The 27,139-nt window shown below is 37.9% G+C and overlaps 1 protein-coding gene across 1 annotated transcript in view; it reads left to right on the forward strand.

Annotated features, from left to right (window-relative positions):
* The window catches only part of LOC103924545 (receptor-type tyrosine-protein phosphatase mu-like), a 323,454-nt gene that overhangs the window by 164,058 nt on the left and 132,257 nt on the right, over nt 1-27,139 (forward strand). Inside the window, exon 10 of the mRNA XM_009333074.1 lies at nt 1,109-1,211. Coding sequence (XP_009331349.1) covers nt 1,109-1,211 — 103 coding nt within the window. The remainder of the gene's footprint in view (nt 1-1,108; nt 1,212-27,139) is intronic.

The raw sequence follows: 27,139 nt of genomic DNA on the forward strand, positions 1-27,139 counted from the left end.
ACCCAGGTGCAGGACCTTGCACTTGGCCTTGTTAAACCTCATGAGGTTCACACAGGCCCACTCCTCAAGCTTGTCCAGGTCCCTCTGGATGGCATCCCGTCCCTCTGGCGTGTCGACCACACCACTCAGCTTGGTGTCATCTGCAAACTTGCTGAGGGTGCACTCGATCCTACTGTCTATGTCATTGATGAGCCGGTCCCAGTACGGACCCCTGCAGGACGCCACTCATCACCAGTCTCCATCTGGACATTGAGCTGTTGACCACTACCCTCTGGATGCGACCATCTAACCAATTCCTCACCACCCACCGGACAGTCCACCCATCAAATCCATACCTGTCCAGTTGAGAGAGAAGGATGTTGTGGGGGACCGTGTCAAAGGCCTTACAGAGGTCCAGATAGACGACATCTGTAGCCCTTCCCATGTCCACTGATGTAGTCACTCCATCAAGTGATAGCACTGAAAAAAGTAGCAACAGTAAAAGACAATAACTGAGGCATCGTTTGTTTCAATCACAGCTGTAATTCCTTAATGAAGACACAGTTTGCAAAAGTGCTATTGAGTGTGGCTTCAAACTAAGATAAGCTCTCGTGGTGACAATCCTGCTTCATTATTGTAAATTATGTCTGTGGTGGACAATAGACCCAGGGCAGTTACAGCACTAGTTAAAACTCCAGGAATGACAAATTATGAGAGTGCATCCTAATACCACTGACATACTGAGAAAGCTGGGCTCCGTTTCAAAAACTATAGTCACTTCAGCATGCGCATTTGCAGATGCTCCTCTTGAGATAACTTTTCATTTCCAAGTCACGGATTCTCAGTACTTTCTGCAAATTTACTCCTATTAGTATCTGTTTCCTGTCTTGAAATTGGCAGTGAGCTGGGATTTCTTTGGGGGTTTTTTTGTTTGTTTTTTTTTGCTGAAGTTATTTAACAGTTGTCTCACACTTGTGTTGTAACAGAAAGCATCTTAGACCTATGATATGGTCTTTATATTTGAAGAAGTCTTTAGAATTACCTATTCAAATAAAGATACAGCTCTTGAAAGAAGAAATACAGGAATAATTATTATTTTTGCCTCTTTTCTTTTCTCTTCTTATTCTAGCACCCTCTATGCCACCATATGAACTTGAAACACCTTTGAATCAAACTGACAGCACTGTGACAGTCTTGCTGAAACCTGCACAGAGCAGAGGCGCTCCTGTCAGGTACTGGGGGAAAAAAATTATAAAATTAAAACCAAACTGATTAATTTCTTGAACATGTTTTCAGGGGATTTTCTACAAAACAATCAGTGTCTAAATTCATGTCTGTATTAGCTCTAATTAAATTAAATAACTGAAGAAAACGGAAGTGCTTTGATGTTGAGTGTTCGTGTGTTGTTTAAAGGATTTGATCCAGATGCAAGTGGCTTGTTCTTTGAAGATAAGGAACAAAGCCATAGTTCTGTTGTGTGGGTGGCTTCTTTAAGGTAATTGCTTACTGCAGTGTTATAAGTTCAAGGACATATCACATTTTTTATGCTGAGCTACTGTCTTTAATATTCACTCTTCTTGTTTACTTCACAAATTTAAGCTAATCAACTCTTAGTAAGTTAGCCAATTTAAACAATATGTACTGTAACATTCATAAAGTATTTACAGTTAATTGACCGTGATAGCAGAAACAGAAAAAAAAAATCAACCTGGAAAACCAGTAGCTTGGATTCTTTAGTGTTATATAGTACCCGTTAATGAATTTCCAATTTGCAGAGGTTTATTTCACCGCCAGATACACGGTGCTGTGTAAGTCCTTCATTGATTAGAATAAAAGATGCCTGCTTTTCAGTGAAGAAAACAGGAATGGTTAGATTATTTTGAATAAGAACCAGTAATGAGCTCAATACTCTGAATAAATGAAAATACAGATGAGAGAAATACAGATTTTTCAGAGCTTTAGGATGTTTTTCCTTTTGGCTAATCATGCATCATCAAAAATGGTTAATTCTTTTGTTACTGTAAGAAGAGTTTCCACCTATAGTGCATGACTATCAATTATTTTCATCATGATGCTAAGGTTTTTGGTAATTTCTGTTTGTCTGGGAAATACAGATCTGGTATACTCATATATGCGTGAATGAAAATAAATGTTCTTTGGGCTTCTTCAGAATATTCAATGTTTCATATAATTAGTTTTTTTTACTATGCAACATATTCATTGTTGCATTATATATTATATGTATGTAGGTTTGGATTTAGGAAATGCCATCCTGTTGGTCATTTAGACAACTTTTTAAAAAGAAAATGTAGCACTTTGGGAAAGTCTCAACAAGCTGAGAAAAAAAACAGCAGTTAAAGCAGATTTAATGAAACTGTTTGATTGAGCAGATTAGATTAGAAACAGAATGATTTGATGTGGTTCTTACTTTATCTCACAAAGCTATAGTGTAGTCTTTCTGGATTCAAGCATCTGGATTCAAATAATAACAGTTGGAGTCGTCGTTTAAACACAAACGTATTAGACCATTAATAAAAAAACCAGTTTCATTCCTTTTATCTGCATCATGAACTACAGATGATTGACTCCTATAGCAGTAGTGACACATCAGAAACTTCACTGACAACAGAAAGGAGCTAGTTAGGAGATTAAAGTGTGCCAAATAAGGGGATGAGTGGTTAGGAAAATAGGAGGAGAGATTTAAAGTAACATGAAGCTGTAGAACTGACAGATGAACACACAGCAGCAAATTTGCCAAGGCCCTTTGCAACAGGTCTTAAAATAAAATGAATGCTGACTGCAAACTCACAGTGTAAATACTGAGTGAAGCGGAGTGAAAATTAAAGTATGAATTTGTTAATACTTTTAACATTTTATTGTGCATTACACTCTCAAGCACGCTGTCATTGCATGGCTTGCAGAACACATTCTGCATATGGATTTTATCATCTTAATCTGTATTCATTGGATGTTAAAAGTTTAGTCATACTTCATTTATGCACACCACTAAGCAAGATGCCTTGTCTATTGATTCTGCTACAACTGTCGGCTTGGTTAATGCAGATTTTTGAAACTGCACTAAACTTGCAGTGTAAATGATTGTTGTTGTTTTATTGATCAACACAGACATGTCACATAAAATTCTTTAATTTCCTGAGATGGATAAGGAGAGCACAAATTCTACCATTCAAGTCAACAAAGCTAATACCTGAGGTTATTCAGAATTCCAGCTTTTTTCTGTGATTAAATTCTTTTTCTCTACTTAAATATGAAAAATCCTGATATCTTATACTTTATTTAGAATCCGCACACAACCACCGCAAAATAAAAAGAGAGAAAGGGCAATGCTGATTGTTTAAATGTTGATTCAAAAAGCAGACTTCATAGAAATGTTCAGAAAGCTGTTTACAATGATAAAGCACACATTAATCATGACAGCCAAATGGCATTTCAGGTTGTTTTAGAATTCATAATACTGGACATGATTAAAATGTATTTTGTCAGAGTTCTAATACAACAAGTACTGCTTGCTTTGTCTTCAATTTCAGGTCCAGCATGTTTTATGGCTCTTGCTGTGTTTATTTCAAGGAGATTATTTCGGAATTATATATGTTTAAAGCAGTAATGCATTCAGTAATGATGAATGTATGCACTTCTTTAACAGCTGGCTAAGCTATTTTGATTTTTAGAATTACTGTAATTTGCAGGGCTTTTTTTTTTTAATTTCAGATGATGGCTCTGTGGAAATTGTGTAATATATGTCTTATTGTGGATATTTCTTTTTTTCCAAGATATGTGTATGTAAGAGTCAGTAAAGTTTTAAAGAATTTGCATAAAAAGCATACAAATGCAAATATTTTTTCTATGAGGGCTCTTCAACATCTATTGAGGGACTCACTCTTCCAAGGCAGTATCATTTGTACCTTTTACTTCTTCAGGGCGAGTTAGCCTAAAGTTTAAAAGACCCCGGGGGCCAAACTGTCTGCAGGTACATAGATTGGTCAGTTCAATTTATTTCAACTAAGGAATGCTAATTTCTTGCAAAGATCTGGCTCATACACAGAAATGAAAAATGTAATGCTTGATGACTGCATGTATTTAGTGTTATTTATATATTCATCTATGTTAGAAAGAGCTTTAGATTGTTTGCCGCATTCCATTATAAAAGGTTCTTGTGACCTTCTCTGGAAAAGTTTTCCTGCAAGCTTTTTTCAGCGGGGAGAAGCAAGTTTTCTTTGTTGCATAGATTTTCATTTGGCCTTGCCACGATAAAGGTTGAGTGTTTCCACTTCTTTTATCTCGCTTACATAATCAGCAAAATGCTGTTACCATACCGTTCTCCTGCTATTCTGTGCCACATCCTCAAAAAGCCTGAAGAGATTTTGGCCCAGATAACACCGGAACCACCTGGCGATAGAAGCACTCTGGGAGCAGCAGACTGGGGAAAGGAGCAAGAAAGATAAGAAAGAAGGCAAGACCATCCAGGCTCTACTCTGCCTCCTGGTCTCTTTGTCACATTACAGAGCTTGGCTCAGCTGGATTTGCCCCATTAAACACTTCTAATCAGTTAGTGGCCCATTCAGCCACCCTTTCTGCTCTTATGCGCATGGACCTGTTGGAGCGAGTGCAGAGGAGGGCCATGAAGATGATCAGAGGGCTGGAGCACCTCTCCTATGAAGAAAGGCTGAGAGAGTTGGGGTTGTTCAGCCTGGAGAAGAGAAGGCTCCAGGGAGACCTTATAGCAGCCTTCCAGTACCTGAAGGGGGCCTACAAGAAAGCTGGAGAGGGACTTTTTACAAGGGCATGTAGTGATAGGAGAAGGCGTAATGGCTTTAAACTGAAAGAGGGTAGATTTAGATTAGATATAAGGAAGAAATTCTTCACTATGAGGGTGGTGAAGCACTGGAACATGTTGCCCAGAGAAATTGTGGCTGCCCCATCCCTGGAAGTGTTCAAGGTCAGGTTGGACAGGGCTTTGAGCAACCTGGTCTAGTGGAAGGTGTCCCTGCCCATTGTAGGGGGGTTGGAACTAGGTGATCTTTAAGGTCCCTTCCAACCCAAACCATTCTATGATTCTGTGATTCTAGACACCACAGACAGTTGGTACTTTCCTCTTCCAGCCTAAAGTGTGAGAACAGGAGGGCCAAGCGTGTCAGCTAGCAACACCCTGTGGATGTAATACTTGGCATTTAAGGATGCCAGACTACTTCCTGCACTGAGTATGTGGGATCAGTCCTGCAGCACCTGGGGCTGCAAAGCCCAGACAGGATGAGAGGGAGAGAGGGAATTGCAGCAATTACCAAGCAGTATAATTTAAAAGTACCTTAAAGAAAACATGCAGAAGAAAGCAAATAAACTTTGAATTATGCTAGTTGAAAGCTGAGAGTGTGGTAGAGTGAAGGCAGTCTGTGTACTCTCAATGCACCCCCTTTATCATCAGTGTGCCCAACTTCTTCAACATGCATAAATAAGAACAACTCTGCTGGGAAAATAAAGCAAGCATCTCTTTACTTCAAGTGCTTAATTTTGAAATGAACTTTTAATCTCTCTTCCCTGAAGAAGTAATGTTTATTATATTTCAGCCCAAAAGGCCATATTAAGTTATTAAGTATTTTGAAATGCAGCTGAAAACTACCATAGAAATGTCAAACTACATGCTATCTAAAGTGATAAGCACTCTTTTCTACTACTTCATCAGATAAACACTTCATGATGTGTTCATGAATTCTAAATTCCACAGAGATTTACATTTCTTATTAGCCTAAATCAGACCTTTAAAGGCACCCTGTAAATACTGGGTTCATTGTCATAGGTGGAATTAAGGCCATCTGCACATGGTCCCTGGGATGGGAACAGCATGATTCAAAGTAAGATGGATGGTGCAAAGAAACCTTTGTCAGCCCAAATCCAGGGAGTACTTCATTCTCTATGTGGCTTAGCCTTTTCAACAACACTCATAGTATGATTCTTAAATGAATGACAGAGGACACCTAATTCCTACCCACTGACTAGCAGTAGGAAGGAGTAAATTAAACTGAAGTGGTCACCTTTGAAACGCAAAGACTCATATGTAATGCAACAGTTCCCTACTGGAACCACCATGTGCTGCACACGAAGCAGAGGTCACAACTGCCTTCCCATCCCTGCACACACGTTGCAAGGTAGGAAGATGTGTCTTAGGGCCTCATGTCTTTCCTTCAGCACGACTGGTGCCATGAGGATCAGCCTTCTTTATGTCTGGCCATCCCCTCTGCTTTGTCACTGTTTCTACTCACTTTCTCATAGGCTGGCAGCAGGAGTTTGCACTCCTTGAGCTACATCACTTAGGGCATGCAATACTGTTCAGACACTTCCATACAAAGAAATGGGATTATCTGAAACCTGAGAAACCTTTTGCAGGACCCCCCAATCTAACAGACAGCCTTCCAGAATAGCCACCACCTACCTTTATTCTTGAAACTTACCGTCTTCACAAAAACACTTACCTGGTCGGCAGATCAGCAGATTATATTGTTTCACTGGCAATCAAGAAATCCAAACAAAAGCTAGCAAGCTACCCAGGCTGCTTGGAAACCCGTGGCAGATATCATTGGAACTCAAAAAGCAGCAGGGCTTCAAGCACTCTGAATACAAAAGTTTCAGGATATTTTCCATAACCTTGAAGAGACCACAGGGCACTCGCATTGCTGTTGTGAGTATATGGCAGCCACAGGGCTGGGCCTCAAAGTTGCAATCCACTTCTCAGAGAAGAGGTACTGGTATCTCAGTCTGAGTTTCTGTGTTGCATGGTAAGAGTGCAGCATTAATTCCCATGCGTGAATTATGGAGGCAGACATCATGAGTATGATTATGAATTCAGGATAAGTGAACAAATGAGTTTTGAAATGGGAGAATGCTGATTTGCACAATAAGAGACGTGTTAGCATTCTGGGTGGGCAAAAACATGGCAAATGAAAGCATTGCATTATCTGTATTTTTAGCTCGGTCGTCTCACAATTCCTACCTAGCACGTTATGTAATGCTAGCATGTTATTGTAATTTCCTTCTATTCCCAGTGACATTACATGGTAATGCAGTAATGAGAAAAAAGAAAATCTCATGTAGACACAGCTGAGGAGAGAAATATCAAAACTGTGCATTAACCAAGAGAGATTTGGAAAGCTTCCCCAAAAAAATGAAAAGTGAACTTTGGCCTTTCAAGAGCTCACTGATAAAACAGTCTAGATATTTGGTGGATATATGATAAAGAAATAGTTATGCTGAGATAATGTTACTATACATGTTCAGGTAGCATTATTAACTCACTAGTATTCTGAAATGTCATGTTCAAAATATAGCCTTTTGAAATACTGTGAGACCACGAAGTCTAAAAAGCACAAAGGGAACTTACTGTCCGTTCTTTAATTTGCTTGCCACAAGCATCCTTTCTATTGTTTAAGGGTCTGTAAACATAAAGAATTGTATGCTGTAGGGTCAGATCTTGCCTGCAAACTGTATTTCCAAATCATAGTTTTACAACCTGTAAGGCAGCCAGTAAACTTGTTTGAGGATGTCTGTGATACAGAAGGGACGGGGTTTTATTAGTGCCCATAGTTGTTACTTCTTTATAGCAACAAGTATAATTATTTACAGCAGAAGGGTCAATTTCAGTTTCATTGAGGGAACAGTACAGTAATTGCTTATGCTGTAAAGATTCTGTAATTCTTTTTTGTTATGCAGTAGAACTTGTCCTTGGATTTTTACTGTGACTTGAGTTAGAATTTATGGTATGTGTTGCCTGGGCATACGTGGTGCAGCTTCGCATGTCCTGCTGGCTTGTTCAGAAATTTCCATGGTCCTTTTACTGTGACTTCTCACAGAGTCCCTGGGTAAAAGGAGCATTGATTCTTGATTTCTTTAGTAGTAATTTGTGTCACTGAGAACCCAGCACGTAATGCTATCTGTCATTTAGCAATGTGATTAATAAAAATTAATCTATGATAAATAATGCAAGCTAGAGCAATTCCAGAATAAAAGAGAGAATAGATTATTCCATATCTCTGAAGAGATTATTTTTCCATTTCATAACTCACCAATACTTTCTCAAGGGTTTTGGTTATAATTAACAACTGACAAATTTGCTGCGCTGTTAAGAGGCTCTGCTTTTTTTTTTTTTTTTTACCTTCCTTCTACATGCTGGCCTTAAGTAGGATGCAATGGAGACCATATCTTTGCATAATTCCTAATGATAGCCTTCTCTGTATTGCTTACCTCTCATTCTGACAGTGTGATAGTCCAGTTCAGCTAGGCTAGTTCTCCACTAACATCCTTTGGACCACTGGGTTTTTCCAGTCTCCCTGGTGAAGGCTGAAGTCCAGCAGCAATTCAACTGGTGAATCATAAACTCTTGGAACTCATACCCTATTTTGCTGGCTCTGGACCGCCAACTTCAGTCAGAATTGATAAAACGTGTTTTTCTTAAATCTACTTACTAAAATGAACAGCTCGGTCTCTGAGTATGCAAGGAACAGAACAGTGTCATTTTTCCATGATCCCTTTCCAAGGAATGGCTACTCAGCACTCAGCATGGCCTCCTTAAGTTCAGATTTTAGGCGTGCATATTTACTACTGAATTTTGTATGCCCTGTACTGTTCAATGGTACTGAGGCCAGCTGGCTGAAAACAATCTATGTTCATACTGCTGAGCTCCCAGGCATAATTACCACCTGCAGACTGCCCGTTGGGAATGGGCCCTGATTCATGTCTAGAAATTTTGGGGAGAGTGGTAGCTGGCTGGTGCCAAAGCCCTGCTGGAGACCTTTCAAACCATTTAATAGGGAGGACAGTGTTGCATTTCTCTATTCAATCTCCTGTTACGCATGTAGCTTAGATGGATTTTAGGCACCTCAGTGTTAGCAAGTCTGAGCCACCAGCCTGTTCTCAAGTATCACCATGTTCTCAGTAAACCAGTAGAAACCTCTAACTAGGAGCACAAAGTTCCTAAAGCTCCTCCTAGACAAGCAAGAGAAGTCCTTGTTCCTTTCTCACAGGACTTTTAATGTGTTATATTTTAGATGGTCACTGAAAAAAAGAAATAATGGACAGAATAAGGAGAGTCTCTGTTTGATTAGACAGGTTCCTTCACGAATGCTCTCCTGGTTCTCTGATTCTTCCTGTATTTCTGTCTGCATGCTAGGCCAACCTCAGCAGGAGACCACAGAAACGCTGTTCAGATGGCTGGGGGGTGGGAGCAGTGTGGTGAAAACCTCTCAGGTTGAAAACAATATTGAACCCTGGCCTCCAGTTTCTGAGAACATGCTCAAGTCGTTAGGTTATTGTGGAAAAAGGTGGCATGACAGTCACATCTCTCATGAGACAACTCAGACATTTGTATCCTAAGCAGATGTAGACCTATACAGTAAAGCCCCAAATAAAGTGCCTTTCAGGTGTTCAAGTGTAAACATCTGCTTCCGGCTGAGTTTAGGTAGTTCCTCAGTTATGGGCACATTGACCACCCCATAGAGACAGTATGAGAAGTACAATCCCAGCTTCAATTCAGAGTAGCCCTCTAGAGTGGTAGAGAGACATGTTTCTGTCTCCCACTGAGTGTGTAGGGGGCTCAAATGTATTTCTGGGCACTTGCCTTGGCAGAGAGAGGTGTTTAATTTAGGGACCATAATGAAAGAGTTATGAACATCGCTGGAAATTACTGCATTGCATGATTTTTAAAAGTGTACTCAGTTTATACGTGCGTAAGTTCAAACGCAGAACGACCAGAGCACTCCTTGAAAATGTAAGAAGGAGATGCTGTTGCCCTGTGTTTACTGAAGTATGCCAGGGATTTGTTTTCATTTTACTGTGTGCTGTGGAAGGATTGAAGGGGGAGTATGTGAGTCAGCTACATTTCCCCGAGTGGTTGTTGAACAGGATTATGTGGGGTTGTACTTTCTGGAGACATTTTAAAGTCATTTTCTGACGATGTGTATCACAGTAGCTGTATGTTAGTTTGTAGCCACAGTGCTGAGTGACCCATTCTGAATTCCTGTAAAACTGCGGTTAGGAATTGTCAGGCAAATGTAAGTCGTTGCTGTCTCTGGAAGCTTTCACTGTTGATCTTACTTAGATCACTAAGAATACTTAGTGTGTATTATGCATGTGCACTTCCCATATCCTTAATGTCAATGTGAAATTAGATTTTCCACTGTGGCTTATCATCTCACTACAGTTTTTTTGTTTTCATGGTGGCTTGACTCTCATTGGTATTTTTGCTCTCGAGTGCTAGGTGTCAAAGTGAGATGTCCCAAGTGAAAAGTATGGAGTCGCTTTTCGTGCTTGTTCACCCATTTGACTAAATAAGCACTCAAGTCAGTCTTGCGGGTCATATTGGAAGCCGTAGCTGCTTGGACCCTGTTAGTACTGAAGCCTTGGCAATGTTGCACATCAATCTTTCTATGCTTTAGCCATGTCATATACTTTAGATTTTTTGTAGTTCTTGAGATTCAGTTGCTTTTCTCCTTTAAGTATTTAAATTAACTATGTTTTTTTAAGTGGCTCACAAGAGCTCTAAACCAGTGGCCATGATGTAAGTACATGTTCATTGTGCTGTATCATGAAGTACTGAATTATCAGCTGAGAGGTGATCCAATAACATTCTGCATGTTTTGTTTATAGATATCAAATACAAATATAACACATTATAATCCATTTGGCAGTAAAAGTAGATCCTGCCTGCAGCATTGGATTGGGATGCTGCACAGGAAATATTGAATAGCCTTCAGGATTAACCTCCTACAAATAGGATGAGATGCAAAGTTTGCATTTTATGAGCTAATAACAAGGATGTATGTTGTAAGATAGAGGCTTAATTTTGGAAACAACAAAGGAGAAGAAAGTGAGTATTGATGGCTTGTGGTATGACTGTGAATCATCAAAACACGGCATGACTGTGAAATAGGCAAATAGACTGTACAACACCATTGTACAAGACACTGGCAGGACCTCCTGTGAACTCCTGTGCCTAGTTCTGATCTACCAAGAAATACTAATTTACTAGCATCACAGCAGCAGAGTGTTATGGCATAAATGATCAGGGAACTGGCAAGCCTGTGTTGCACGTGGAAGGACCAAGAGAACCAGACTTGTTTCACCTAGCCAATTAGGGCCAAGAGAAGACATGATTGTTCTGTAAAAATATGTCAGAGGAATAAACTTCAGAGAGGAAAAAGAACAATTTCAGTTTAGAGAGCATGTAAATAAACAGCTCAAATATAAAGTCTCTACCCAGTGGTGAACTGAAGCTCTGAAAAAGGTACAGTTATAAATGTCAGGAAGGTGGTGCTAGATAGATTTATAGAAATTATTATGAGATGCAGTATTGTGTGAGAGTTAGTCACACGGCACTGTGGTGCCAAAAGTCCCTTTTCAGCTTTCTGTACATGACAACCCCCCAAAAAGCACAAGCTTTTGTCAAGATGCTCACACAGACTAGGGCTGTGTTCATCAGGGAGCCAAAAGTCAGTGGGGTTTTTCTCATAATTTAGGTTACAACACAGAAGTAACCTGTACCATTTTAACTGCCTTTTCCGTAGATTCTTTGACAATAGTGCATTTTCATACTGCCATTGACCTTAGGATTTTCTCTTCCAGTACTGTGTTTCCTGAGCAAGTTTATACAAGCCCTTTATTCACTAGCAAACACTAAGTGGCTGCATTAAAAAAGATTCTGTTACTAATACATAAATATATGACAGGAGGACTGTGGTTTCCAGGACAAAGTAATTTGGGGGAATTCCTAACTCTCGGTATAAATAATTTTTGATTGACCCATTCTGTGTGTACTAAAGCATTTTGATCATGCATTGCAAGCAAACAAGTGAATGCTTTTATTTGATATTAACTAATATTAAAGGAGACAAAAGAATAAAGAGGAATGCTACATGGAAAGAGGAAGAAAAGCTATAGATGTGCTCTGAGTGAAACACTGTCATTTCCCACACTGGATGCTGAAAGAGTATTCATTTTGCTGAACATTAACATGAAAACTTTCTTTCTGCTACACTGTTCATTTAAGTAGGAAAGGAAATCACTGGCATCATGACTCTAAAGCATTGCTAAGTAAGAGCTAATCTGCTCAACTGGATTACATTAAATGACATAAAGAAACATTAGAGCCACTTACTGGGCTCTACAACTGAAAGCAGCAACTCTTTAGTCAGGAGCAGTATAAATGCCTCAGCCTAAAACAGTCTCAGAGAGCGGTAGGATAGATGTCTAAGGCATTATAAAAATGTTGAATTTAGGGAGAAATTACCGTGGGGAAATCAGATGAGGGCGGATGAATTAACCGTGTTCTCACATCTAGAGTTGAAGCTATTTTCAAGATTAGTCTCGTAGGGTAGTAGAAGCACAAGGCCAAAATCTCATCTGTATTTAACAGTTGTGCTAATCCTGAACTGTGCAGAATCTTTTATCTACGGCCAGGTTTCCTGTGGGAAGAGCTGTACAATGTCACACTGCCAAGGTTTCTATGCCACCTAATCCTACCAGAGTCGTTCCCAGTGCAGGGAGGAGGAAGAGTTATACCTTCACTGACAGAATAGAAGGTCAGCCTTGTATTTATCCACAGAAGTCCTGAGAAACTGGGGAGAATGCGACAAAACCTGACTGTTTTTCTGTATCTGCCTGCATCATTCTGCACTGCTGATTACAGTGCCCTGCAGAGCCTTTTTGTAGAGAAGAAAGGATGAAAATGAACCCAGACAGTAATCTCCATTTCCAAATTGCTGGACCAGGACCCACTGCATTTAAGTTGTGGGAAGAGACGATAGCATTGAGAGACGAGAATTTTGTTGTGGTTATTTCTGCTGCGGTCTTGCTCTCCCACAGCAGAGTCGGCAGGAGAAAATGTGTCTGTGCCTTGGGTTGCTTAAGTGATAACACTAGGCTTTTCAGTTGCAACTGAAGCACAGGCACATGCTGCTTTCTACCAAGTCTCCCATGAAAGCAGGCATCTGGCAGAGGGAGAAAATGGACAAATGAGACAACATCTTAAACCACCGCAGCGGATCTGTTTGAGCTAGTCTCTCTGTGCTCCATGTTGTATCCCCTGGTTGAACAGATTAAAAACTTCTTGACCTCTGTGAGTGCTTTAATGAGCAGTAAACAGTTTTCAAGCTTTCAATCAAAAAAACTGTTGAAATTGGTTTGTGTATTCACTCAGCCGCCTCAGCAAATATTTTTCTTCCTGTGCTGCACACAAACCAGCAGGTTGCAGAGCATCGTTGAAAAAGGGAGAGAATAAGCATTCTCCTTCTACTTATAAACGATTAATTTTAATACATCTCTTTGCGTAATTCCCCAGCCCAATTCAGTAGTGAGTTTCCAGTGCACAGTTTTGTAGGATATAGAAAGATCTAATTCTTTTAGTGTTATCATTGTGTCATTAATCCATTAGCTGATCTCCTGCTCTAAATACTACTTCTTCATTTCTATGCAATATCCAGACTCCTTGATCAATTTGCATGTGTATATTATTTTGCATGCATAAATTACAGCTGTGCAACTTGCCACAGTTACACACATGAACGTTGTTACATTTGCAGAGTGTCCACACCTCATGGATGCTCTCCCAGGGCATAGTCACAGCATTGCAGAAGTTTATGGTTTACTAGAAAATATTAAAGTAGAATATTGCTTAATTGTAACCAGGTTTTCTAAGTAGAAGTGATTTTTTTAAAATCTTCCTATTCTTTAAGAACATCACATTATTGATCAAAGTATTTTTTTCATTATTCTTATACTTTGTGTAGCTACTGATCTTCTTCAGGGCTACTGAGGAAGAAACCTGTGGTTTGCAAGTGGCCCTGGATTTCTTTGAGAGTAGAAATGGTTCAGGCAGGCTCTTGCTTGAAGACTGCTTCTTTTTCTGTTACTCCATTCCTTTTATTTCCAGTACAGTATTTTATCATATTATATCCAGCAACTCTGAGCATTGTAGAATGATAACAACATAGTATAGCATTTCTTAAAAAAACACTTGAATCTCAAAATTATTTAGTGGAAATGACATAACACATTCATCCCGTGTAGTTTTAAAGAACTAGTAATGTCCCTGTTAGGTGGGAGTCTGCCTTCCTGTTTTCTTAGGAATCCAAGTGAACTGGTCATTTAGACCTTGCTAGATCTATTCTCTACCTGATTTGTGAAGACTGGGTAATAGCATTGTGTCATATTCTGTAACAAGAAAAATAACTAGTGTGGTTCTTCTTTGCACCCTGGCTTACGCAGCAGGAAGGAACCAGGTGGAGTCTGATGGTTCAGGTACCGTCAGTGACTTTGCTGGAGCTGAAAGTGTGTTGTAATGAATCTTTCCATTCTAGTCGGAAGCAGACCTACAATTTGCAAGCAGTAGTCAGCTTTCTTTGAATATCAGAGTCAGGCATACACTTTCAGAAATGCTACTGCTGATTCTGATAAGATGGGCTGTATGATCTCGCAGGTTGTTTCATATTGGTTTGCATGTGTTCAGAGTCCTAGAATTTCCTTTTGTTTCTTCCTTGTTGATCTGTACTTCAGTACCATGGTGCATCAATATTTTCTTTCTCTGCGACAGATTGAAAAGAAGGGATCAGTCAGCTCTGCCATGGCTTTCAGTTTTGAATATTTCCTTCAGATCCTCTCTAACATCGTTCTTTTTTAGACTAAATTAGTTTAGACAGTTTTGCTTTCTCTAATTTCTTTTAATCTGTCACAAGACTTTACTCCTTTTTCCATGCTTTCCAGTTGTTTTGTAAATTGGCCTTGGCAACCTGAAAACTGGTGAGTTAAATGATGTAATACTGGCTTATAAAAGCACCTCGCTTGCTCTACCATGATATTTTTATCTCCTATTTGCGAACGTATCATTTTTCTGTGTTCTTTTTAAAAAGAAATTAAGCAAAGAACATAAAGCTGATTAAGAAGCTTTGAAATGGTCTTTGGATTGTTCCGAGTATCATAAATGTAAATTCATTGAAAGTATGTTTTCTGGCTTGGTACCAAAATATATTGCCATAGTTTCAGCAAAATTTGTTGAAATAGAACACACAGTTAATAGAAAACACAGTTCTTCAGACAATGAAAGTCTTACTTTACAATATAATGGCACATTTTAGCCTTCAATAATAGATAAGATTACTCAGTTCTTATGATTCACTACTATGCATAGGATTTCAAGGTCATATTATTTGATTTGGACTAACTTTGGCTCACAGTTGTGCTTGTTTACAATCTGGTCACATTCTGTTAAGTCTTTGGTAATTCATCTGACTCCACACTCAGGTAAATAGAACAGAAGTCTATTTATTAAGAAGTCTTAAAATAACTTATATTCCACTGCTGGTATTTTTTGAAAAAAACTTAGCTTTCTAAGACAGTAGGACCACATCTGCTACAGTTTGGCGCTAAGAAACTGCCAATCTGACTGAGACGAAAGACACTTAGAATCAACTGCTAGTTCTTATCTATTTTTATACCATATGAGGTGATCATTTTGCATACTGTGTATGATATCTAATCTTTAGTTATAATTGCTGTGTCCTTGTGCTTGTTACAAATTTCTAATTACTAAATTGCAATGACATCAAAGAAGAAAATGCTCAGATAAAGAAATCTTTAAATTAGTTAAAAAAATCAGCAGCAAAAATCTTTCATCTTGACCTAATTTACTTGAAATTCTATGCCTGATGTGAAGATTAATAACAGGTGGCCTTTTAGGGAGCACTCAGCTTGAGTCTAATGTTCTAGTTGTTCTTTTATTATCCCAAACCTCTATAACTAAAGGATTTTTTCACCCTGCCCTTTGTTCACAATATGGGACTGTAATTGAGTTCATATTTCTCACCCAACCTTTCAGCTGTAATTAATATTTTATTATATCAGATTTTATCACTAAATAGCCGAGCAGTGTGGTATTGAGCCACACACACGCTCCCACACACACATACACACACAAAAGCGATAGTGACTTATTGATGCCAAGCAAGTTCCATGTAATGAGTTATGGTTGAGAGAATACAAAATACATTCATGGTACCCAGCTAATATTCCAAAGCAATTTAGGACTGATCTTATCTGGATCAAACCAGGACAAAGAGAAATTAAAGTTACAAGAATGAAATATTAAACACTTGGGTTATTATATCAAACATGTGGCATCTAACAAAAATTGTCTGTGCAAGACCAGCTATTACTTGTTTTCATTATTATATTTTATGAGCAAGAATGGTTTAGGTCATACTCTTTTTGTACTAAGAGTTACACACTGTTCTCTGAGCTTTGCTAAGCACGAACACCTCCACAGCATGACAGATGTAAAAATCTGAGCATTTAAGTTGCTATGCTATTTGTTCTTTAAACTGGAATAAACGAAAATGCCTTCCTTCCACTGCACTGCATACTGAGGGTTTTTTTGTTACTCTAAAATATTCTGATGGAAATAAGGTGTTTTTAATACAAATTTTGAAAGATGGAGGCAGTCTTATCGTATAAATAACTGTAAAGAAGGTTGGGGAGAAATGTTTCCTAAACCTAGGTAACTTCGATGATCGGTGACTTTCATTGTAAAAGCCTCCCACATAATTTGGGACTAACTGACATTCCTGTTTCTGGCAGGATTTTACAGAAATCTCCCTCTGCCTCTCCCTCTCTGTCTCTATCTCCTTTCCTCTACGTCCCTCTCTCTCTCTCCACCTCCCTCTCACTCTCTTCCTCCTCCCCTCCTTCCCTCCCTGCTTTGATTAGGTGGTTGCTGGAAAAAAATACTCAAATTAAAAGAGAGGTCACCAGCAGGATAGTATAGAAGAAGCTCTGTACTTGAAATGGTTTGTTAATTCTTTGGTATCAGCAGAAATAACCTCTTGAAAACTATCTCTGCAACATTTTTTTTTAATTATTTTTATTTGTTTGTATACAACAAAGTCACCCAGATAATGAGTAAGCCCATCTTCCCCAAGGGAGAGCTCTGTTGTAGAGATGAAGAGTTGCTAAGCCTCTTCAGATGGCCAGGAGAGGAATTACAGTGTGTTTCTGGTTACTGAAAACCATAGTCTTACTGTGGTAGGAAGGATGGCCTAGAAGATACAGCACTGGGGCTCAATGCAGATGAGAGCACGGTTTTATTTCTGGTTCGGGTAGGGACAATCTGTGTAGCTTTCTGCAAATCAATATATCATGAGCTCTCCATTCCTATCTCTAGAATTAAAATAAATGGAAATAGCATTTTCTCTCTAAAGGAAAAGAGGAAAAGATATCTACGTATGGTTGTGAACAACTTGGCAATGGTAAGGAGTGTCGTAATAAGCAGCTGTATGTATAGCTAACTGTCTGGAGAGAATTCTTTTTTTTTCACTCACCTCTTCCATGATGCCATCAGAATAGTGGCTTTGTGGAATATTTTGTAGAATTATTATCCTCACAATCCATCCCTGGTTTTCATTCATTTTAAAGCCATGTTGTGGGCAGACTACAAAGGAAGTAGGAGGCATCCCTATTTTATACTGCTCAGTAGTAAAGTCAGTCTCAAAGCCCTGGAGAATCTAAAGCCTTAGGTTATTTTGGTTTAGACCAGCATCATTTAAGTTAGTGATGCTGCTGCTTGGGCTTTAAATTAAGAGCATAAAGCCTTGTGGAGTGAGATCAATAGTATGTGGTGTCTAGAGGGACTGAGCCCTTACACTCAGAAGGAATAAAATTTTCACTGGTAAAATGAAGAAAGAAAGTACTCCTTGGCTTGTGTGTGCTATGTAACATATCCAAGATAAAAATTAACCTTTCTGGAACATAACTAAGTTAGAGTTTATACCTGATTTTATCCTGGTTTCCTAAGAAATCAAGGCTTATGTATCATACTGTTCACCTGTCTCTATGTTCCTTCCTTCCCTCATTAATACTGGACCTCTTGGAAATTTTCAAGCACATATGAAATAGTTTAAACGTTGCATAAATAGTAAGTTTCTCGCACATTTTGGAATATCTGGGTGCAGAGGAAAGACCCAGATTAACATCTATGCTGAAGAATAGGCTGCGTTACAGTATGAACTAGTGAGTTCATTTCATTTGGTCCATCAGTAGAGAGCTACAATTCACATACCAACAAGCCCAGAAGCAGCCACAGCATGTGTTGCCTCTTTTCCAGGCAATATTTGGGAGATACTAAAAGGAGCTGAGCATATTGAGGGTGGGAGCTGGGTATCACAGACGACGTGTGGAATATAGATGGGATTGCGGCATGTTCTTGGGTACACATTCTGAACTTCTCGCTGTAAAACTTGTAGCGTCTTCGTCTATTTATAAGGCTTTGAAGCATCTTCTGTTTCAAATGGCATTTAAAGAACCCAGTACTGGATCAATGTAAATGGGATGTTCTTGTCCCATATACATGAAAGAGATATCAGCAGAGAAGTTTTGTGATTGCCAAAAATATAATGGTGACATACCTATTAGAAAGACTATCAACTTATGTATACCAGAGTTATTTATGGAAGAAGCCAAGTATCAGTTGGTAGAGCAGTTCAAAAAATCAGTAGATCATTGTGAGCGTAAAGAGATCTTGTAGCAGTCATTCTTGGGTAAACAATTCCCCCTCCCCCAATCTTATAAAAGTATATGATATGATTTCATAACTATATCATGAAATATAGTAATTTTATAAGTTACGTGCAATATGTTTGTAAAAGGTGTTCGATTTCATAACTATATTATAATATATTGCATGTAATTTATAAAATGTAGCTGACTAAATTGTTACAAAACGCTTTGTTTAAAGTATATCTGTATTAGATAGACTTCATTTTTATTTTATCTTTCCTCCTACTACTTTTTCTTTCACTTCTTGTTTATCAAAGGTGATGGTACATCTCAACCTGTTTTCAGCACATTAACGTTCTTCTATTTTCCTTTTATTTTCTTCTGTCCTTCTCTACATTCCTACCCTGTGTAGTCTTTTGTATTCTTAAATGTTTCAATCTTTTTTCGGTTATGTTTGCTCAGTTTTTCTTTCTCTTTTCACCTGCAGTTACTTATCTGCAAACTAAAACTATTTAAATGTGTCCTTACAGTTTCTTCATTCTAAACATTTCTTTTCCTACAAAAAAAATAAATACACTGCCAAATCTCTGGTGCCCTCCTTAGCTTGTCACTTGCAGTCTGTATTTAGTAGCTAGATCTTGTTGATACAGTGTGGAGCACATTAGGCGAGATCTATAATCAAAGATGTCTTTTGCTTGTCCAGCAAATACATAGTTAATAGCTGACAGCATTTATGAATATAGACCCAAATGCTCTCTTGCCTTGTATTACTTACACCTGTAGAAAATTACTTTGAAGTCAGTGTGAAACAGTACCGTTATGAGTTTAATTTTATTTTCATTTTGCACTCACTTTATTCTGTGCAGGACTGCAGAATATGTACAAAAATCTACATATTTTCTTGACATTTGTGAGCTTGAAGAAAAAGCAGCCAAATACATGAATCCATATTAAGTATGGAGAGCACAAGCCACAGAGAAGTTGTAAGTGGTTCAGAAAAAGTATGTTTCTGATCAAATTTTTTGTGGCCTGCAATATTTTAGAACATTTTTTTTTTTCAGCAGAAGAAATAATAATGAAAAACTTTACCTTCAAAATGACAAAGGGATGTATATGCTTATCTTTATAGGAAAAAAAGGGTAGAATTATGAGGTTATTTCTAAGTATGGAGAGTTGCTAATACATTGTCCCTCGTCAAATTGATCATATCAGTATAGAGTAGTAGTCAGTCCCTTGGAGAGTGGGGGTGGGGAAACTTTATTTCAGGATTAAGGAATTTCAGGTGTAGAAACCTGTGTAACGTTGTGGAGACATAGCTGCGTCCTTGTCATCCTGTTTGTCGTAATTCTGACGGTCTCTTACACTTGTATACCAGTATGGTAGTATCACTCCCAAGTCCTAGTTGGGCACCAGTATTTAAATAATTAGAAATAATTAACCATGGGGCTGTATACCCAGGGAGAAAAAAAAAAATTCATCAATATTTATCAAGGATTTGGGGGGTTGGGAGGGTTAAGAGGACAGTTTTGATTCCCTTGCCAGTCAGCAAAGCTCAGTTAACAGCAGAGCAGTCTCTTGTGCCACAATTACTCTTGGCATTATGTCTAACTGCCACTTATATATGTGTTGATCAAATGATTCTTATCAGTTTTAATATGCTGTTTCAGTAGTAAACTAATACTTGCTTTGAATAAGGATAGGTTAGCATATGTGTTGAATTTACTGATTTTTGCAGAGGATGGACTGGACAAAATTATACTGCAGTCCATCAGCACGCTATATGTTCTAAAAGGGAATACAGATTATCTACTACCACTTACATGTTGACAATCTTTTATTATCCTTCTAAAACAAAGGTATTGCAAACTGAAATCCTTAAAAGATTTTTTTTCTCTCTCTCCGTCTCTCTCTGACTTATTTACTAATGAAACGAAGTTATATTTTGAGTCATCGTTTGTGATAACTGAATCTAAAGGCAGAAACAGTTCACAAACATTTTGCGAATGGTACGTGACTGCCTGGAATTACAAGGCTGAAGATCTGCTGGACATTCTCTGCCCCGACGTAGTGTGCTTAGATTCTCTAAAATAGTGAATCCGTATACTAGGAAATAAGGCAAAAAATTAAATACATCAGGACTAGGTGGCACCCATCTGGCCACTGGAAGGTGGAAGGAGCGTGCGTCATTGTCTCCTTTTCCTTTCTTGCAGATTTTCTTCTAAGAATTTTTATTTGGAGCCCAGGCTCTGATGTCTCCCTTAAATCCTAGAGAGTTCAAACACGCAAAAGAGAAATTTATCAGTTCTTCTGTGTTTGGAAAAAACATTTAAATCCATGATGAACTTACGGTGGCCATTGCTTTATCACTTTCAGAGCCCATTTGACTCTTCTGCAATCAAGATATTATGCAGCAAGTGTTTTCCTTCTGAATTGAATGCGTTGTCATATCCTCCCCTGGTGACTGTCCTTGGAGGAAAGAACAAGTGAAATATCTTTAACATCCAGTGACATAATGCTCCCCATATGAGAACTGTGGGGATTTCCAGTATAAATCCATAGGAATGCTAAGGAGAGGTTTGCTTGGATGCATTTTCCCCAGAAAATCCTCTTTGTAAATACTGACTTTTAAGTCTTTGAGACTGTCCATACAAAAGAGTTGGGCAGTCACAAAGCAGCTTAGGAGTTTTACATTAAAAACCAGATACCGTTCCCCAATGGACTTGGGTCTGTGAAGATAAAGCTTATTACGACACCTGAGAGTTTACATTTGGCAGTATCTCTAGGGGCTGAACCTAAGCTGTCTTATCTCCTCCTTTACAGCTGTTTAGGTATTTCTGCTTTGATTGATCTGAGAAATAGGGCTCCTTGCATGACAATGGAGGTGCTGTATAATATTAGTCCCTCTTGTGTTCACTCCAGGTCAGATTCCGAAAAATTTGTGGCTTTCAACAATTTGACTTTTCACATGGGCTGGAAATTTCAGATGCCAGCAATAGTGTTTCCTGAGAACTAAGACAGACCCTGCCTTGGAGAATCTAACCAGACTTAACTGTTGACTTGCAAAGCCAGTAAATAAAGCCAGTTGTGGAAGTAGAATCATTCCATTTGAGTTTCAACAAGTTACTAGCACAAAGTATTTTCTTTTCTTAGTCCCTTTCCTACACTTTGGAAGCACCAACTGTCCCTCAGTCTTAGAAACCTGCCAAAGATTGTGGAACTTTTGTTTGCATAAAACCTCCTGACTTCAAGTAAAGATGCAAACAAAAAGTTATAGGGATTTAAGACTCCCTTGACTCGCAAAAAGAAAAGGCAATACACCTTTAACACTGGTATGTCAAGCACTTAAATGTGAACAGTTACAAGAATTTTGATTGCTTCTGTGTTGCCAGTATTATTTGCAACATTGCCTAGTTCATCTTCTTTTTTCCCCTTTATAAATTAGATATTAGTATATTACTTTAATATTACTTTAATACTTGCATCATTGTTGGCATTGGTACAGCAACCTTAACTTGGAGGTTTTGTTTGGTCTGTTTGTTTTTCTTTACTGTAAGAAGTTCTGTATTTTCATATCTGAACCTTACATTCATGCAAGGTTTTTTTTTTTTTGAGCTGCTTCATCTTTTTCTCATTTTAGAAGCTATAGCAGGCAAGGCTGTATTTTGCTTAAAGCCCAGAAAATCTCTGATCTCCCAAATAAAATGTTCCTGAAGTAGAGGGGGCTACCTTGAACAGGCTTCTCCATCATTAGTAAGCATATTCATTTGTCTTTTTGCTAATCAAAAACTCCCTGGTCTTACTTCTACTCCATAAACTCCAAGTTCACGGAGTCATCGATCTAATCCCTATCCCACCTGTAACAATGCCAATTCACTCTCAGGAAAAAAAAAAAAAAAAAAAGAGAAAAAAAAATTCCAAACTCATACAGATTGCTTCATTTCTAATGCTTGGACAAGAAAAGTCACTCCTCCCAAATACAATACCCATTTTATGTTCTTTCAGACTACTCTTGTCCTGAGACCGTACCCTCCCTAGGAACAATTATTACTGCACCCAGTTTTTTCAGCCTATAAATGCTGATCTTGAATATAGCAATGGTCTCTGATATGCAGACAAAACACAGTTGAACAGCGTCTGCCTCCCCCTTTGGCAAAATGTGCAAAATTCTACAGTGGTCAGAGGGACAGGACTACTGTTCAGCTGGTTCTCTGGCTTCACATCTGTACTGAAAATGACTGCACACGGAGTATATTTTGTTCAGTATATATTATGTGTTGCTCAAACTCCTGACCCACTGGCAAAGCCTAGGTAGCTATGGTGGTGAGACACCTGATAAATCGGGGATTGTCATTATCACCTTTGTTTAATGCCACCTATAATATATATACAGACTCTTGCTCAGTAGGAGGAGAGTTAGTGGCAATTTCTTGTAGCCTTCTTCTATTTGCCTGCTAACTCTAAATTATTAATTCCTGTCCTTTAAAGAGTAATTTCCCTTTTCCATTTCAAGATATGGTTTTCATATAATTTCTAGTACTGTAAAATTTGAAGTTATAGGATGAATTACAAGAATCTAGTGCAATATAAGGGCAGGAAGAAATAGATCAAAATCGCCAATGTTAATCCATATAGATATGTTATGAACATGTCAGAGACAGCTGATGACAGAGATGAAGAGGAAGTTATGTTGCAGATTATATCAAAAAATTGTCCAACGATTGTCTTTTTCTAAAGAAGCAGTGTTAAATAGTAAACTTGTTAAATAACATATGATGAGCAAAGATATATGAAGCTTTGGATGCAAAACTTGAACGAAACAAACTGATATTTTTAAAAAGTGATTATGACTTAAATGGCAGTACGATAGAAGAACTTGCAGTGTCTACACAGGTATTGGTGAAATTGTGGGAACGCTGTAGACTGTTATGGTTTGAGCAATCAAGGTCTTCATGGATATAAAACTGAGATAACAAGGTGGGGTTTGGGTTTCTTAATTTTGCCATCTATTGGAACTTTGGTATTTTAGTCGAAGAATGCAGTGAAGTGATTCTAGCATATAGATAAAGTAGGGCTATGGGAATAAGTAACTGAAATAATGGTCAATATGTAGATTAAAGGTTATTCTATTGTTTGAATCTGTTAGCATTAAAACAAAGCAAGCATGCAAGTCGAGAAACAGAAATAGATCTATAAAAATTACCAGTTATACATGTTTATAATAAAGCATGAGACTAAGAAGAGACCTACTACAGTGAGCAGAAAACTTCAAATTAGTCTCTACAGTGTCACCATAACATTCTTCAAGGATAGCCTGACAGTTTACACAGCTGATCAGGGCACTGTTAGTGGAGCTTAACAGCTTTTGCAGGCTTTGTACATTTCCTAGGAAAAAACCCTATTTTTTTCAAGGATAATAAAAAAGAAGGTCTTGAAGAGGTTTTAGCTTTGAACAGTTGAAGCAGGCCAGAGGGAATAAGAAACTTTCCCATTCTCATTTTGCAGCTGGAGTACTGAGGCACAAAATATTTAATTGATTTGCCTAGGATCACACACAACAGTTGTGTTAAGACTAGTAAATAAATTCAGATAATCTTAGTCTAGATTCAGGTCCTTAGGCCATCTTTCTTCTGTAAAATAAATTTTAAAAAATTCTTTAAGGCTTCAGTTTGGTGAAGCATCAAGACGTTTAAGAGAGAAAAAATAGGTTACTTAATTTCAATAATGAAGTAATTAAGCTTGTTTTCCCTTTGTTTTTGATTTGGAATTACTTTTGGTGAAGGTGTAATTATAAATTCATAAGTTTCAATTGATAAATACCTAGATTGTACATGTTAAGGACTTACATATTAAGAAACCTGAAGTCCATGCTTGTATCCAATAGGACCTTCTTGGAAAATTATTTTGTCACTTTGGATAAGACTTCGATTAATTAAAATTTGATTTACTGCATTCCAGTAATGTGGAATAATGTCCTGATTCTGTAAGTTACTAAAACCCATCATTTCATGTACTTAAGAATAGATACACACTTAAGTCTTCTTTTGAATTGTTTGAATTGTTTAGTTCATTTGTCTAAATATTCTTAGCATCTTTGATTACTGTGTTAACATGTTTTCTTTCTTCTTTCATGTCTCTTTTTCAAATTGAAAAAAATCAGTATGTTTAGGAGACATTGACAGACCATTTTAATTTAAGCAACCCGATCTCAGTAAATATCTGGTATGTCTAATTTCTAACCAAAATTACAGTCCTTATTGTGTTCAGATCTGTATTTCTGCATAATCATTTAAATTTGGAGCTGTTTTGGAATTGCTAAAGTAAAATGTAGCTTAAAAATTACATCAAACCTTTAATTTCACAGACACCTTTTTTAATACCCAAATTTGAAATATTTGAATCCTAAGTTAAAAATAATTCCCATGTGTTCCTTTCTTGATACAACAGTAAGTTTCAGTATATATAAAAGTAGATTTTGTGTTCAATTTCCAAGGCATTAGAATTCTATAGTAGAACCGCGTAACATGATTTAAACTTAAATTACATTTCTTTCCTTCAGAAAGATCAATCTAAGTTCTACCAATAGCCAATATGCTTTCGGCACCTTTCACTGTAGTGTAGATTTTATTTTTTGGATTACAGGTAGGAAGACTTTATTCTTTGAAATGTAGAGGTGTGGAAAAGGAATAATGCAGCTTCAAACAAGGAGGAAATTTGACTAGTACCTAAGAGGAATAATAGAATCCTGGTGCAGTGCTAGCTCAATTCACTAAGCTTGAACTCTTTTCAGAGTAGGCAATTCAACTGTTACGTATTAAAGAAAGCAAATTTAACAGTAAGAATTAGCGGAAGCTTTTGGATTATAATTGTAATTGGGGTAATTTTGTGAGATTCATTAGCAAGATGATCTCATTTGTACAAATGTAAAACGTATCACTCATGAAGTTCTGTCAGGTTTCCATTGACCCAGGTGCTTATAATGTGTTAATTTACATCAGAGAAACAGCAGTGTGTGGAAATTGGGCAGCAGATAGGATTTAGTTATTTTTCATTAGCACTTGGACTTTGATAAAGGGGAACAGAAAAGAGCTGCTTGACCTTTCAGTGCTTAAATTATTAAAGAGCAAATAGATTTGAGGTCTAGATGCTTGCAAATCTAATTTGTCTTGTGGAGTAAGGATGAAAAGACATTTTGAGTTTGAAATTGCTCCAGTCAACTTAGTTCTTTCTTTAATGTCTCTGAAGATGAATAGATGACAGGAATTTAAAATGTAATATACAAGGAGTACTGCATGTAGTATAACTAACATGAATTTACCAGAGGAAAAGGAGCATTTTGATGACAGAATTGTTTCTAAAATATTTACAATCTTTAGCTTTAATCACTGAGTGAAAAATGAAAGGAATCCTCATTTCAACCAGTACTGAAACAGGTCATATTACCTTGTCTGGTCTGAGGTCCCTCTTATATTCAGTCCTGCTGTGATAACAAAGGTAACAATACTCTCCTGAAGGCGACAGCCAAATAACTTAGTTTACTATCCATCATGCTTTAGTGAAACTGAGGGATTCTTTCCTTTGCTGCAGTATTAGGCAAGTGTATCCAGCTTCATTACCTTGCAAGACCAAGATGTTTACATCACCTTCTACTTTTTTCCCAATGCTCCATTTAAATGCGCAAATGGTATTTATTGTAGATTCACTGTAATTTAGTAGTTAGAGGAGGCAACACGCTCTCTTCAAAGTAGCTTGGAATCCCAGTTCTAAGCAACTGTGTTTTGTTCTAGAAAATTAACTGCTAAAATCATGTCAAACATTGATCTGGAAGAGAAAAAACAAGATTGTAATGTAAATATTTCATGGCTAGTTTTTACAGATCAGTTCTTATAGGGTCAAAGAAAGGTTGCCATGTATTGACCTTCATTTACTACTCAGCATGGAATTAATCAACTCATGAAAATCTTTCTGCTAGATGTGTAGACTGTGTTGCGCAGAGCTGCAAAATGTATAGACAGTGGTCTTCAAGTGGACCCTCAAGACATTTGTTTGTCTCTCTGTCTGTACCAAACTTAAACATGGTTAGATTTCTGCGTGGGGTTCAGCATCAGATTAAAACATCTAAATGTAGGTGTCCGCTTGTAGATATCTACATGTGAGCTGAGTATTTAGTTATTAGTCAGTGGAGCCTAGGAAGCAATTAAGTTGACCCAAAAGTAGACACCTCCTTGCTGGTCAGGTCTTTAAGATCTGTTGCCTGTACTTAGTAGCTCTCCAGTGACTGTAACGGGAGTTTACGGATATATAGACATCTTCATGAAGACACTTAAATTTTAAGTGTCTTAACATTAAACTAAATCTCCACCGTGGTGAAAATCTAAATCAGGCAGAAGAAGAGGTATTAAGCATTCTCAGTGTTAACTTTCTGGGCATTTTCTGTGAGCATGGGAAGTGCAGCATCTCCTACTGGAGATGCTAGATCTTAAAAACATAGTGAATGGGGTCTTTTGCACATGATCAGTAGGTCTGGTGAAAAAACAGTAAGATGGCTGAGAGAATTGGCATTCTTCTGCCTCTTGGTAATACTCAGCTGTGAAGGCTCTGCAGACCTAGCATCATGCTG

Source organism: Pygoscelis adeliae, unplaced genomic scaffold, assembly GCF_000699105.1.
Source record: "Pygoscelis adeliae isolate BGI_AS28 unplaced genomic scaffold, ASM69910v1 Scaffold38, whole genome shotgun sequence".
NCBI classification, from domain to species: Eukaryota; Metazoa; Chordata; class Aves; order Sphenisciformes; family Spheniscidae; genus Pygoscelis; species Pygoscelis adeliae.